This window comes from Callithrix jacchus, chromosome 6, assembly GCF_049354715.1.
Source record: "Callithrix jacchus isolate 240 chromosome 6, calJac240_pri, whole genome shotgun sequence".
In the NCBI taxonomy this organism is placed as follows: Eukaryota; Metazoa; Chordata; class Mammalia; order Primates; family Cebidae; genus Callithrix; species Callithrix jacchus.
Window position 1 is genome coordinate 136,779,938 of NC_133507.1, and position 15,834 is coordinate 136,795,771.

General features: G+C 38.1%; 1 protein-coding gene across 1 annotated transcript in view; it reads right to left on the reverse strand.

Annotated features, from left to right (window-relative positions):
• The window catches only part of ABCA12 (ATP binding cassette subfamily A member 12), a 210,458-nt gene that overhangs the window by 45,296 nt on the left and 149,328 nt on the right, over positions 1–15,834 (reverse strand). The window contains exons 24-31 of the mRNA XM_035305614.3: positions 10,716–11,045; positions 9,600–9,669; positions 9,377–9,511; positions 7,706–7,852; positions 6,609–6,795; positions 3,669–3,887; positions 2,288–2,484; positions 649–809 (exon numbers count right to left, since the gene is read on the reverse strand). Of these exons, the coding sequence (XP_035161505.3) occupies positions 649–809; positions 2,288–2,484; positions 3,669–3,887; positions 6,609–6,795; positions 7,706–7,852; positions 9,377–9,511; positions 9,600–9,669; positions 10,716–11,045 (1,446 nt within the window). The remainder of the gene's footprint in view (positions 1–648; positions 810–2,287; positions 2,485–3,668; positions 3,888–6,608; positions 6,796–7,705; positions 7,853–9,376; positions 9,512–9,599; positions 9,670–10,715; positions 11,046–15,834) is intronic.

Below are 15,834 nucleotides of genomic sequence, written 5' to 3' on the forward strand. Positions count from 1 at the left end.
GATAGAAAATAAATGGAGGTAGTCAAAACCTTCCTAATAGCATATACATCTTGCACAGTATTTTTAAATCATATGTTCTGTTCGGTGGTTCAAGGATCTTTAGTGAGCATTTTTGTTCTCCAAAAGATGTAAAGGCACTGTTGACCTGTGTACGTTAGAGTCCCTGCACTGCCACTTGAGGAGTACTAATCAGAAAGTGAACCCATGACTTCATATTCTCTTTATTTGCTTTTGATAAAGCAGAAAATTGAATTTTTGGCTTTCTAGGTTGAAATGTTACGAGAACTAAAAGGCTGATTCTCCATCAGTAACCTTAAGATGTCAATCACTTTTTACCCAGCACAGTGGTTCTCAGTGTGCCATCCCCAGACCAGCGACATCAGCATCACCTGGAAACTTTATAGAAATATAGTACATTCTGGATCCCCATCCCAGACCTATGGGATCAGACTCTCTTGGGGTGGGGCCAGAACTCTGGGTTTTAGCCAAGACCTCCAGGATTCTGATGGTTACTCAAATTTGAGAAGCACTAAGCTAGAAATACTAATGAATTTTAGCAGTGAATGAAGTTGGAGAGACTCTACTTCTATTTCACATAAACGTTAATTTATGACTCTGTAATGAGGTATATTTTCCTCCCATTCTCACCTTCTTCTTGGTGAGTGTGAGGTGATACCCATCGCCAAAGGCTTCCTTCAGGTAGAATGGGGACCCACAGCACCGAAGCCCACCCTGCTCCAGGAAGGCGATGCGGTCACTCAGCACTTCAGCCTCGTCCAAGTGGTGTGTCGATAGAATGATTGTTCTGGCTTGAAAATACAGACAAGAGCAACAGAGAATGAAACATGAAAGTACAGTTTCCAAATACACAGAGTTGGCCAGAGTAAGTCCTGTGACGTCTGAGAAGACTCACATTTTATGAGCTAACTAAAAAACTGACCTCAAAGAGCTTCCAAAATGATGAAAGAAAAAATCAGGGCCAGGCTTGGCGGCTTATGCCTGTAATTCCAGCACTTTGTGAGGTTAAGGCAGGCAGATCACTTGAGGTCAGGAGTTTGAAACCAGCCTGGCCAATATGGTGAAACCTATCTAAAATTAGCTGGGTATGGTGGCATGTACCTGTAATCCTATCTACTTGGGAGGCTGAGGCAGGAGAATCTCTTGCCCCTGAGAGGCAGAGGTTACAATGAGCTGAGATCATGCCACTGCACTCCAGCCTGGGTGATAGATGAGAGTCTATCCCAAAAAGAAAGAAAAAGAAAAATTTAGAAGGGTGTTCTTAAATATTTGGAGGCAATTTTCAGATAAATTAACAGCAAATAAGTCTTTATTATGCTGAATGAATCATTTGTCATGTGGGCATTGGCAATTCTTCACAGTCCATTAGAATTTTGCTCCCATGGGTTCATTTTGCATTGCTTTTCTCTCTCTCTCTCTTCCCCTTTCTTCATTATGAAAAGGCAATAATTTAAGACTTTTTGAATATTCCTCTCTGATGATCCCACTCCACTCTGATTACTCCATTGCTTCACATCCTGTTAGCACTTATTTAGTCTGTTTTCAGTTTATTTTCATTTGTGTATGTTTGGTATCTCTAATTAGATTCTTAGCTCCTCTAAGCAAACTTTGAAACTTCTGTTGGATTTGCATGCTTTCAAAAAGGCCAGTTAAATGCTCCACTCACAGCAGGCACTGCATAGATATTAACCAATTGATCCAGAAAGTTATCTGGGAGAAAATTTTTTTGGAAAAGAAAGAGCCAATCTTAGATTTTTAGAAGATATCATACCCAATAAATATGTACAAGCATTATGTATCTATACAAATAAATGTTAAAATTTTAAAAAAGATACCATAAACAGAAAAGTCATCAACTTGCTTTCTGTTGTTGTTGTTGTTGTTGTTTTGTTTTTTTTTTTGAGACAGTGTCTCACTCTGTCATCCAGGCTGAGTTCAGTGACTTGATCATAGCTCACTGTAACCTTGACCTCCTGGATTCAAGCGATTCTCCAACCTCAGCCTCCTGAGTAGCTGGGACTACATGTGCCAGCCACCACAGCCAGCTTTATTATTATTATTACTGTTATTGTTATTATTTGTAGAGACAGGTCTCACTGTGTTGCCTAGGATGGTCTCAAACTCCTGGGCTCAAGCAATCCTCCTGTCTTGGCCTTCCAAAATGCTGGGATTATAGGCGTGAGCCACTGTGCCCAGCCTGTTTGCTTTGTATATGCCAGAGGGCAGAAGTATGACTGTTGGGTGGATAAGTTCTGAGAAATACTCATACCAGTTTTGTTCTTGGATATAACATCCCATATACTTCGGCGAGAACATGGGTCAACTCCAGTAGATGGTTCATCCAAAATTACTACCCTTGATCCACCAATGAGAGCTATGGATATAGATAACTTCCTCTTCATTCCTCCTGACAGCGTTCCAACCCTCTTATGACGATGGCTGTATAGTCCAGTATCTTTCAAAGTCCTTAAAAAATAACGTATGACAGTTATTTTTTAGAGATAAACTGAGTACTGGAAACATACAATAACCCTAATTGACATGTATTTACTAAGTGACTATTACATGCTCAGTAAGGTACAATAAACTCTTGAGGATTCATAATGTAGTTTTCCATTATTCATCACCTGGTACAAAATGAATACTCATAAAAAAGCATAAAGGAATATATAATTGATTCATTTGACAAATACCTAGAGAGTGCCTGCCTGTTTTGTGCCAGGCTGTGTTTTATGTACTTGGGGAAAGCAGTGAACAGATAAAATTTCTACTCATAAGGGGATTATGTTCTCTTAAGTGTGTATTGGGAGGGATATAGGGAAATCCAGTCAATAATAAATATATTCTCAAGTGGTGATGATAAATACAATTTTTTTTTAAAAAAAGCAGAGAATCTAAGACAAGGAATGGCTGGGACATGCTCTTTTAGGCATCTATTTTATATATGGCAGTCATCTCAGAAAAAGTGACATTTCAGCAGAGACCAGGAAAGTGGTCATTTGACGAAGAATAAGTCAAATGGCCATCTGGGGAGGGTGCTGTAAGTAGAGGGAAGAGAAAATAAAAAGCTCTGGGGCTGGAGCAGGCCAAGGATAGTCAAGTGTGTAGCTAGACCAGTGTGCCTAGAGCAGAGTTAATGTGGAGGCGGGTGGAAGGACGTGGCATCAGAAGTGAGAATAAAGGCAAGTCACGTAGGACCGCGTAAGTCTTAACAAGGATGTTATTAAGTATTATACTAAGCATGGAAGGAAGCCACTGGAGGATTTAAATCCAGGGGTGACATAGTCTGATCTGCAGTTGAAAAAGATCATCCTGGCTGCTCTTCAAAAAACAGATTTCACAAGAGAAGAGTGAAATCCAAGAATCCACTTAGGAGGCTGGGATCAGTGTGTAGTAGCCATGGGGATTAGGAGCAAAGGATTTGGAGCAATATGGGAACTAGAAATGAAGACAGTTAAACAGTTTCAGTGTAATAACTGGTGGACAAATAACCTTAAATGTTTGCAATAATAAAGAAGTAGAAAAACTAAAATGTAATTATTTTGTGAGAAAACATTTCCTATTGGTATCCTTACCCAAGCTTTACCAACCAAGCTATGGGTCTTCGAGAGGAGTTATAAACTTATGTTCTCACTCCCATCTTAACTTGCCTTTTTACTTCCTCATGGAGCTGCTTTCTAGTCCAGTGAGGAACTTTGATGGAACCATATAGGAGAAGGTGTTCCTTAGTAGTGAGGTAACTGAACAAGACGTCATGCTGCATGCAGACTCCCATGTTCTTCCGTACCGTGTGTAGGTCTGTTTTGATATCTTTCCCATACACAAAAATGGTGCCTGCTGAGGCCCCAAACAGCCCGGTTAACATGGAACTGGAAATGAAGAAATGATGAATTAGATATAAACCAAGCATAGAAGCTAGGTATTAGACTAAATAGGTCTCAGTTGTTAGCTTAAAAATAAAATACAGCATATCTTCTCAGACAAGGGCAAACTAGGAAATAAAATGATATTTAATGGGAATAAGAATAAAAATTACTTTTAAGTTTTTAATAATTCAGAGTATTATATAAATACTACATGATGGTGATGGTAATGCTGGTGGTGCTGGTGGTAACAATGACAAAAACAATTGGGCTTTTAAATACCAAGTTCTGTCTCCTTGAGCAAACTTATGTACTTTCCTGAGGTTCTTTAGTATCTATAGGTTGGCATGTCTCCAATTTACATCTGTAGCCCAGACCTTATTATTCAGCTGCAGGATTGCTTTATATGTCTAACAGACAATACCACTTCTCTGTGAGATTTCTTTCTTACAGGGTCCTTCAACTCAGTATGTCTAAAACTGAGCTCATGATCTTTACCCTAAAAGCCATACCTTCATTGATGTTACCTCTTTCACCATGTGTTAAATTCATAGACTGGTTGCACAAGACTGGAATCCGTAAGTCATTTTTGTGCTCTCCTCCTATCTTAATCTCCTAACTACATGCCCATGTCACCATTTTCACAGCTATCTTCATGGGATCATCACCATCACCACCTGCCTAACCTATCACTCTAAGCTCCTAACTCTCCTTCCCACATGCTCTTTGGTCATCTCCAGTCCTTTTCTCTACACTGTAATTAGAATGTTCTCACCTAGATAATTCCTCATGATGTTTCAGACAGTAAACTGGGCAATTATTTAATACCCATCTCCTCCACTATGATGTAAGCTCCATGAGATCAGGGAAAGGTCATGTTTTCTTAGCACTTTGTCTCAGTAACCTAATCAGCGCCTTGCAATGCAGACTTGTGGATTAAATTATGAATGGAATATGCAGTTTTCCCATATGAACACTGAAATATAAATAACATACTTTATATTAAAGGCTTATATTTAATACAATAAAATGGGAGCATTCTCAGCTAAAATTATAGCCTCTTCAAGAGCCTTGTCTGTTTCTTTTCTTCATTAGCCTCTTATTGCCCATTAAAAACATGAATGGAGCTGGTGGCCATTATCAATTAAATTAACACAGGAACAGAAAACCAAATACTGTATTTTCTCACTTATAAATGGAGACTAAATGATGAGAACACACAGATACATAGAGGGGAACACCACACACTGGGGCCTTTCAGAGGGTGGAGGGTGGGAGGATGGAGAGGATCAGGAAAAATAAGTAATGGGTACTAGGCTTAATACCGGGTGATGAAATAATCTGTAAAATAAACCCCCATGACACAAGTTTAACTATGTAACAAACCTGCACTTGTACCTCTGAACTTAAAAGTAAAAAAAAAAAAATCTGGCCTTTTTGGCATTGTATTCTCCCTAGAAAGCCAACTCTGACTTTAAACAGGTCATGCAAATAGGAGAGGCTGTATGCTCACTCATTTCATGACCTTCCTCTGTCCCCTTTTATTTATAAAAGAAAAATAATTAATCCCAGTGGTTTGGCAGTCACTGAGCTGATTCGTGATGATACTAAGTAGGATATGCAGCAACTGATCCTTTTCTCAAAAAAGGGCTAGAGCACCAACAGCATCTTAGAGCTGACTCAGCAGCTAGAGAATGTGGAGCACTGGAGGCAAATCACATAAAAAATAATTCAAAAGCATGTCACTTTAAAAACAGTTGCATCTCTTCTCCATTCTGACACAGGAAAATGCTACATAGGTGAGGAGTGAGAAAGAACAGCTTATGTTCCACTCCTGGCCTTTTTGATTTCTGTCTGATACCTGTGTTTCTTTTGTTTCTTTACAAGTCAAGGCAAAGATTTCCTGTAAAGAAGCAGCTGTGTTTATATCAGGATATGTAATTTCATACTTATATATGCACCAGGCTAGAAATGCAAATAAATGAAACAGATTGGGTGTATGAAGCAGTGCAGCTTGGTAGAGACCAGGGAGGAACCAGAAAGCAGATGCTCCCTTTTAGAGATCAGTTACTGGCCTAGTGCAGTGGCCCATGCCTGTAATCGCTGCACTTTGGGAGGTCGAAGCCAGTGGATCACCTGAGGTCTGAAGTTAGAGACCAGCCTGGCCAACATGATGAAACCGCATCTCTACTAAAAATACAAAAACAAAAATTAGCTGGGCATGGTGGCATGTGCCTGTAATCCCAGCTACTCACAAGGCTGAGGCAGGAGAATCACTTGAACCCAGGAGGCAGAGGTCACAGTGAGCCAAGATCTTGCCACTGCACTCCAAGCCTGGGCAACAAAAGCAAAACTCCATCGAGAGAGGAGAGAAAGAGAGAGAGAGAGAGAGAGAGAGAGATCAGTTACTAATGAGTAACACCAACCAATAGTCTTTACCTAAGAATATGAACTCAATGTTGCAGAATTTCCTATTATCTAACAGATGCCAAGAATATTTATTTTTATTAGAAAGTTTGTATTTTACAAAATTGGCACTGAATTAAAAAATTTTAAAAGTATTAGAACTTTTGATTTTGACTCCATTCTATAGCATACAAGTTGAACCATCTTTCTCCATTTGGGAAATGTAATAACTTTAGTTTTTACAAAAATAAGTCTTTTTTTTAAACCTGTATTTTTTAATAATATGCTTCCACGGCAATAACTGTCGAAAAGTTAACCTACATGGTGGTAGTTTTCCCAGCTCCGTTGGGCCCCAGCAATGAAGTAATATGCCCTTCATAAAAGTTCAGATTGAGGTTATCAACAGCCACTTTTGAGCCATAGATCTTTGTGACCCCATGCAGGGCAACCCCAACCGTGAGATCTTTAGGTTCAGGCTCGATGTTGGAGGAAACCATGTATTCAGGACCTGGAGAGAAATCAAGGGAAGAGTTGTAAGCTTACAAGTAAGGTAATGCAGCTAGAGTTAGACTTTATTAAAAATTGAAGACTTTAAAAATATAACCCTCTAAGTAAAAAAAGAATCCAGAAATAAATGATTTATTATAGTCTTCAGCCCCCTCACTTGGTTACAGAATGCTTACGAGTGGAGAACCAAGGTTTATTTCACCCTTCTTTGTTGACAAAGCAGTCCCAGAATATGGTGCTATAATTACGAATTCTCCTTTATTCAACAGATATCAAATAGTCAAAAGGTAAGCCTAAGGCTTGGTCCTCTGACTGGGCAGGATGATACCAATTTATAATATAAATGCCTATAAGTTGTGATTTTACAGTGATAAAACTAGTTTAGATCTGTGGTTTATAGAATCTGGTTCATTAATAACTATCCACATCTTCTTCAGGGATCACAAAAGGACCACTTCTGTGGCCCATATTCACTTTATGAAGATGACACGACTCACCCTTCGGGAAGACATATGCTTTGAAGTACTTTCCAGTATTTGTGATGGGATAGGCTAAATTACTCATACTCGTTACTTAGTTATTCCTTATGACTGGTGACAGATGGCTGGAGTTAGGGGTGCAGACTGTGGCCAAGGAACAAAATTTTTCTCTGTGTGAGTCTAACTGGACCACAAAGGGATCTGCAATCTTGGCCTAATTAGCACCATATGCTAACCAACTGAGCTAATGAGCCCAGAAAAATCCACAATTTAATCCCCTTAAGAGCCCAAACACACATGTGTAGACATATTCATCCATGACTAAAAGGATGATAATTTTGCCACTTAGAAACAAATAATTAAAACTACTAGTCATGTAATTTCATATCATTTCTCTCATCACAATGCACACTGTTGACCGACTTGTCTTACTGGCAGATGGGTTGGTGTTCTGCATCATGATGTTAGTGAACACGAGGCCATTACTCTTCTCAGGCTTCACCTCTGCACACCCAAATCGCTCCTTCCAATAGGAAGGAAGGATTGGGAAATACCAGGGAGCTGCCATACCATATGTTCCTGTAATAAAAATGTATTGGGAAAAGTGATTTTTAGTTGACTGTTAGCATTAAGCATCAGAAATGAAACAGTAGATCCTATGTATGGTTTAGGAAGTAGTTTTATTTTTTGACACCAAATAAAACTAAAAAGTGGTCTCAGTTTCCAAAGTAAAGCAATAAAAGATGGCTTTTTTTCTTGTTAGTTTGTAAGCAGCTTCATTTACATTTACTGAAACTCATCTAACTGTACATTTATTATTGTAATGGAAAAAGCCACTACTTATCTAGGAAATAAATGTCTACAAGTTGGGATTTTACTTTGATAAGACTAGTTCAGATCCGTGATTCTGGGCTGGGTTTCCAGCCCAGAAAAAGCCACAATTTAATCCCCTTAAGGGTCCAAACAGACATGTGTAGACATATTCATCCATGACTAAAAGGATGATAATTTTGCCATTTAGAAAAACATAATTAAAACTTTGTCATGCAATTTTATATCATTTCCCTCATCACAATGCATGCTGTTGACCGACTTGTCTTACCATTGTAAGTGTACAGTCAGATAAGGTTTAGTAAATGTGTAAAGTTGTGCAATTCAGCATTAGAACATTTCTATAACTCAAAAGACATGCCTCATGCACATTCGCAGATAATCCCTGCTCCCACTCCACGTCCCAGACAATCACTGATCCGCCTTCTGTCTCTATCTGCCTTTCACAAAGATCTTACATAACTGAAATCATATTTTTTTATTCATTTACAACATCAAAAAATGTATAAATATAAGTAGGGCTAAATGGAAAACTATCTAAGAATGTTAGAAAGGATGACTGCTTGAGACCTAGGAGGAGGAACCCAACTTGTCTTCTTCCATTAGAATCTAGTAAATTCTCCTTAGAATTAGGAGACTTGGTTTTTCCCTTATAATTTTTCATACTCCTATGTAGAGAGACTGGATTGATTTGACACTATTCTAAGCTTCTTAATTCACTCCATCTCTTACAGGAATATCTGAGAGGAAATTTAGCAGTATATTATCTCATCCTGAACAATTTTTGTTAGCTTTGGGATTTGAGTATTTCTTTTTGGAGGTTATATATGACAAATAAGATTTTTTTTTTAATTGAAAATAACTAAAGGCTAGGCATGGCGGCTCATGCCTGTAATCCCAGAACTTTGGGAGGCCAAGCTGGGCAGACCACTTGAGGTCAGGAGCTCGAGACTAGCCTGGTCAACATGGTGAAAACCCAGTCTCTACTAAAAATTAAAAAATTAGCTGGGTGTAGTGGCACGTGCCTAGCTGGGAGGCTGAGGTAGAAGAGTCGCTTGAACCCAGGAGGCGGAGGTTGCAGTGAGCTGAGATCATGCCACTGCACTCCAGCCTGGGCAACAGAGGGATACTCTGTCTCCGGAAAAAAAAATAAGGTGTATATATATATTTTAACTTAGTTTTTTGCAAATAAAATATTAGAACATATTATTAGTTAATTTATATTGAAGTCAACCAATAAAAAGCATATATCTGTAGGAAGCACATTCATACCTGGGAAGACATTCCTGACATACCAAGCAATAAGGAAATAAATGAAAGAGTCAGCTAGGATTAGACAACACAGCCAGCCAAATGAGGTGGTGTCATCCTGAACTGGGGAGCTGTACATATTTTCCCACTGAAGACCTGAAAAATGAACACAAGTGTTTATTCTTCTGTGACACATAGCACAGTTGTGAAAAATAAAATCCAGTTTTAAAGAAAGGGGACCTACCAATGCCCTGTTCTTCATATCGTGCAATGTACTGGCTTGCATAGCTGAATGCTGTTGGGGACAGCAGGCTCTGTGAAGAAAAGAAACAGCAATGATTATTCTTATAGATTTCATGTGTTTCACCCAGAGGGATCATGAAATACTTAAAACTTTGGACATTTGTATAGATAAAATTGATGCTTACTCTCTAAGCATATTGAAAAATACAGCAGTCCCTTACCAAGCATGCTACAACTCTGAAGGAAGACTAGTGGGAATAGCAGAAAACAAAAACAGGAAAATTACAACTTGGAAACCACTTGCTAAAAATTCAAAATATACATTTGAACTTACTAAATGTTGTTTAGCCAGTAATAAAATAGGAAATTATGGGGTAATTCAGTAGTAAGACAAAAATTAACTGAAAACATTAGAACCCAGAAGGTGTTTTCACTCCATACATTTATTTCAGGTAATAGAAGTATTAAGAATAAAAATATACTAACATATCAGTTGATTGAATACTGATAATTGCAACAAATTAGAAATTTAAATATTATTTAAACCCAAAGTTGTCAATGCTAGTTATTCATTACTTTTTATTTCCATAAATAGAATGATGAAATTTCATTCTACTTTCTAAATTTCAGTCAGTAATCTTAATGCTTTAATTAAAATTCTTAAATTAATTTAGTGCTTCTGAATTGAAAAGACAGAAAAGAATTTAAGGTTGATTATATGCTGTTGATGCATTTGTCTTTATGGCTTTAAGCTATATTATATCTCATGAGAACCATGAGAATTATTCACACGTGAGAATAATTTCAATACTAGAGGCTTTCAGGTGTTTCAGGAATTGGACCAGAGAGAAGTTAGAATTCTCGAAGACTTCTAAAACAGGATGTATTACATTTTAACGTTCTTTCTTTAGGAACTATTTCTTAACAGTATCAGATATCATGGCGTCTTGTCCGGTATACAGTGATATAGGAAAAGCTATCATTAGGACATTAAGCTTACTTTGCTGTCACTGAATTTCAAATTCAGATAAGTGAACTTTCAGTTTGAGAATCCAAAAATAAACAAACAAACAAAACTGGGTCATGTCCCACACCTCCATTCCAGTGGCTGACTTACCACGAACACTTTCACTACATAGCTCAATTCATTCTCTACTGTAACCAGCACAATAAATGGAAAGAAGGCAATGATGTAGATGAGGCTTCCGATCAGAGCTGCAATGTTGGTGTTGTTGAAGAAGACACTGATAAGATAGCTCATAGCAATAACTGAGAAGCTATAGTCCGAAAAGTACAGGAACAAAATGAACCCATTTGTTTTAGGAAGAATGTTGCCAAACTTGAGTATAATGATGAGGATCATGATGGTAACCAGTAGAAATCCAACACTCTCAATAAGCCAGGCAAAAAAATGGCTACAGGAGTTCACACCCATCATCTTCATGTACTGTAAGAAGAAAACAATGTGAGGTGTTGATATTCTCCCAAATAACAATTATTCCCTGTATTATGTCAAAATGTCATGATAGTCTCTTTATATATGGAACTAGGCATTTTAATAATTTACATAAATCAAGAATTTATCCATGCTTGCTGTGTGAAATATGCTTATATACACCAGAACATCTTAGAGTATTTGTTTACAGAGTGGCACAATATAATAAACAATTTGGATGGTGAGGTTTTTTAAAATTACAGTCCCACTTTATAATCATTATCTAGCTGACATCTTTAGATTAAACTAATTTAGAATAGATCATCAAATTTATGGTATCCCCTGAAGAATTTTACAACATGATTTTGACATTTGTCCAGGCATGAGCATTTCAAGCTGGTGAAAAACCGTGGCTTAACTACTAGTTCAATGGAGAAACTGAGCTCATAAAAATCCATATTTTTTAACTAAACACTAATGAACAACACAATCAGTATGTATGTTTCTGAGAGAAACAGTATACCTGATTCCTAAGAATTTAAAACACAGAAACTTAAGGGAGACTTTCTGCCTTTAGCTATAGCCTCCCCATCTTTAACACTTACTGGCAGTCTAGGTCAATATTTGTCATCCTTGTTTTCCAAAAAGCCATTTATGAATTCATAATAAACTCATGTATCTGAGATCCTCAATACCTCTCTCTCAATTGATGTTCTTTGATACCTCAGTGATATCCCCAGAGCCCAAGGCATTTCACAAGGTAGAAAAATAAACCAGCACAACCTCTTTGTACATTAACTCAAAAGCATTCTGAAAGATTCAAAGTCCCCTAGGAACATCATGCACTGGGGCCTGTCAGTGGGATAGGGGGCTAGGGGAGGGATAGCATTAGGAGAAATACCTAATGTAGATGTGGCATGTACTTGGGGGAACCTGGATATCCTGCATATCTTGGATTAATGTTAATATCCTGCATATCATGATTAATGTTAAGCTTATGAACACAGCATCCTTTTTTTAAAAAAAGGAACAAAAGAAATCTCCACTAACAGGGCAGGCACAGTGGCTCACGCCTGTAATCCCAGCACTTTGGGAGGCTGAGGCAGGCAGATCACCTGAGGTCAGGAGTTCAAGACCATCCAGGCCAACATGGCAAGACCCCATCTCTACTAAAAATACAAAAACTAGCCGGGCATGGTGGCAGGTGCCTATAATCCCAGCTACTCAGGAAGCTGAGACGAGAGAATAGGTTGAACTCGGGAGGCGGAGGTTGCAGTGAGCCAAGATTATGCCATTGCACTCCAGCATGGGCGACAAGAGTGAAACTCTGTCTAAAAAAAACAAAAAAAGAAAAGAAAGAAAGAAAGAAAAAGGAAAAGAAATCTCCACGAACACCTTTATAACCCAATTCAACATCAAGGATAGTCAATTCCCCACCCCTTTTTCAGGAAAAAAATATATAGTGAATACACTGGATCTTTTGCTCTACAAGCAAAATAGTGAATTTTGCTTTCTGCTTTTGTAACATAACATTTCGATAACTCTGCTGCTCCAGTTGTTACCAGGGAAACAGCTACCTGGCTGCCAACAGTCTAAGCTGTGGGCTTCAAGCTAATCAACACTGAGAAAGAGCCTGTGACTTTCCCTCTTAACTTTGCCCTCTTTCTCACCTTCTTCTCTCCCTAATGTTTTTCTCCTCCAAGGCCCTGTCACCGCTCGTAGTAAAGACTCAACCTGTGCTTCCGTGGGAATGGAAAGCGTGGGTCAAAGTAGCATGGAGCAAAGGTCACTAAGGAAAGTTTCCCCAATTGCTACATATGCTATCACTGAAAACAAAATTACATTTTGGTGTGAAAAAGACCTCAGATACCTTATTCCAGCAGCTCTTTGCGTGTACCCCACTCCATTTGAAAAAAATTACTGTGTCATGTTTGATGACTATTTCGGAGGGATTCACCTGTTCCAATATGATGAGTTAGGCCTTTTTATTTCCCCTTCCTACTATTTGTATTTTCAGAATTTTATGCCTACTTGAATATATTTAAGTGGGGAGTTATGGAAACTATATTACTACTTCCCAAGCTGACATTTAGCACAAGTTTATGTAGCCTATACAAACAGATTTCCTCCCAGTAGCAATGTATGTCAGTAGGGGATAATGTCAATATGTTTCCCAAGATGGTCAAAGAATATCTAGACCATATCGAGGCCACATAAAGCTGATGTCATGTGTATAAACATGTTTTTCTCCCCTAACAATGGATAGCTTTCTATAAATCACTTATATGTTGAGAATAGTCTTCATTCACGGACTTATTAAAAGATAATTTGGAAGGCTTGAATATCAGGACTAAAGGTGTTTAATCACTGTAATTTTGAAATTTTTGATACTCAAGATCAGACTCCAGCCCCAGGAATTGATAAAAGTTGGAGGCTGATCATTTTGCCTTTTCCTGAAACAGATTGAGTTAGGTACTTTCAAAAGTATTCACTATTTAACACTCTAGCATGAAACTTCAGGATTTTATGCCATGAGGAAAACAGCTTCTATTCATAAAGAGAAAGCACAGTGAGAGTATATAAGTCATCCATAAATTATCCAGGTTCATTGCCCACTTTGTTGTAATAAACAAGACCAAACTTGCTGACGGAAAGTGGCGCACCAAGAGCGGCTGACTGTGCTTTCTTGGATATCATTAGTTCCTCCTCAAAGTGACAGATGTCAGGTGCCAGCTTTGTCATCAAAGTGTTACTTGTCTCAAGCCTCCCAAACCTGCCAGAGCAATCCATCAATATCTGATAACCTGTTGCTCAAGGAAAACCCCTCTGCATAGTGTCCAAAATCTGCCCAGTTTACAGCAGAGAATAAGAAAGACATTCTAGAAGAGTTTGGATAAATGTGTTGCCACATTCATGAGCAGCTTATGCACAAGAGTTGACATAAATACTGTCAGGAAAAAAAATCATAAATACTCATATATTTACTTGACAGCAAGGTCTTCTTTCAATTCTGCAAGAATGTCAAGTACTAACTCATTAGGAATATTAACACTTTCTACCTCAATTTCTATAATTCTATTAACAATGCATATTGATATTATTGTTTTTTAGTATGATGTAAAGGATGTTGTCACCGTTACTAGAAATGTTTCAAATTCCCACTAGTGTTGTGGATTAGTATATGTCAGGAAAGCACAAAAAATTGTTCAATGTAAAGCACTAGGGGACTAAAAATCTTAGTATAATTCTTGGCACCATCTCTGCAGCCCACAGATATATTAGTTTACCTGTCTGAACTGAGAGAATGACTCCAAAATTCTATCTCCAACTAAATATAAGCACTGAAAGTCCCATAAATGACTTACATTAGATGAATCGAACTCATAAACCATGAAAATAATGAGGAAAAAAATATACTCTTCGGTATGTGTCATCAGATTTTTATAGCTTTAGTATTTTAATTTTTAAAAGAAAAGTGCAGAACAAAAACCCAATTGAGAGACATTTTTAAAGTACTTTTTTTACTCTATGGGCTTACTTTAATAAGTAAACTTACTGGATTTGTACTAATTTATTTAACAAGATAAAGGGATTCATGGAATCATACTGTAACAAAGTCAAACATAAGTGGTTTCATTGAGATACCAATTAATTTGGTTTTCTTGCCAAGACTAGAGAATAATTACAGAAGGAAAAGGGGAGAATGTTGATTTTATTTACCTTTCTGGTTTAATCTGAATGATAAAGAAGTGAGAGCTGGACAACTTTGGACCTTACCAGAATATAAAAAGATGACATGAAAAAGTGACTTTGAGTCTCTGGTAACTTAAGAGATTATCCATCATCATCTGCAAAATGTCCTTAAAGGGGTGTGTGTGTGTGTGTGTGTGTGTGTGTGTGTGTGTATTTTTTATTTCTATTTTTTTGAGATGGAGTTTCACTCATGCTGCCAAGGCTGGAGTGCACGATCCCAGCTCACTGCAACCTCCACCTCCCAGGTTCAAGTGATTTTCCTGCCTCTGCCTCCCAAGTAGCTGGGATTACAGGCATGTGCCACCATATTCGGGTAATTTTGTATTTTTTAGTAGAGCTGAGGTTTTTCCATGTTGGTCAGGCTGGTCTCGAACTCCTGACCTCAGGTGATCTGCCTGCCTCGGCCTCCCAAAGTACTGGAATTACAGGCATGTACACCCTGCCAAAAGTCTATATAATTAAAGTAAGATTGTAAGGGTGAAGGTAGCTATGATCTGGAAAAGGATTGGTTGGAAGTCAAAATACTTCAGTTCTAATGCCAGATCTACCATTAACTATCTCCAAGGTCTTCAGCAAGTCACTTCTCACTTTCTGGGCTCATCTTCACATCTTTAAAAAGGAGGAGATTAGACGAGAACTGTAGGCAGTGGAGGGAAACTGAGCAAGAACCACTAGGGACATGCCACTCCTTCCACGCCTGCCTCTATCAATTCATTTCCCAAGCCTACCATATTCCTTTGCATTTAGGACACCGCTTAGGATATGCCATTATTTTACATGCCACCAAGAAAGAAAGATTACTGCCAAATAAATCATGACCCCCTAACAAAAGTATCCCAATTTTGCAGGCTTTAAAAAGGGGGGAAAAATCAATGTCTTAGAATTGTGGCAGAGAGAGAGAGAGAGAGAGAGAAAGAGAGAGAGAGAGAGAGAGTGAGAGAAAGAGAGAGAGAGAGAGAGAGAGCGAGCGAGAGCACCACATTCTGGAAATAAATGTTGAATGAAGTCTAGATGATCAGACTCAAGAGAATTTAAGAGACTGAGCCTG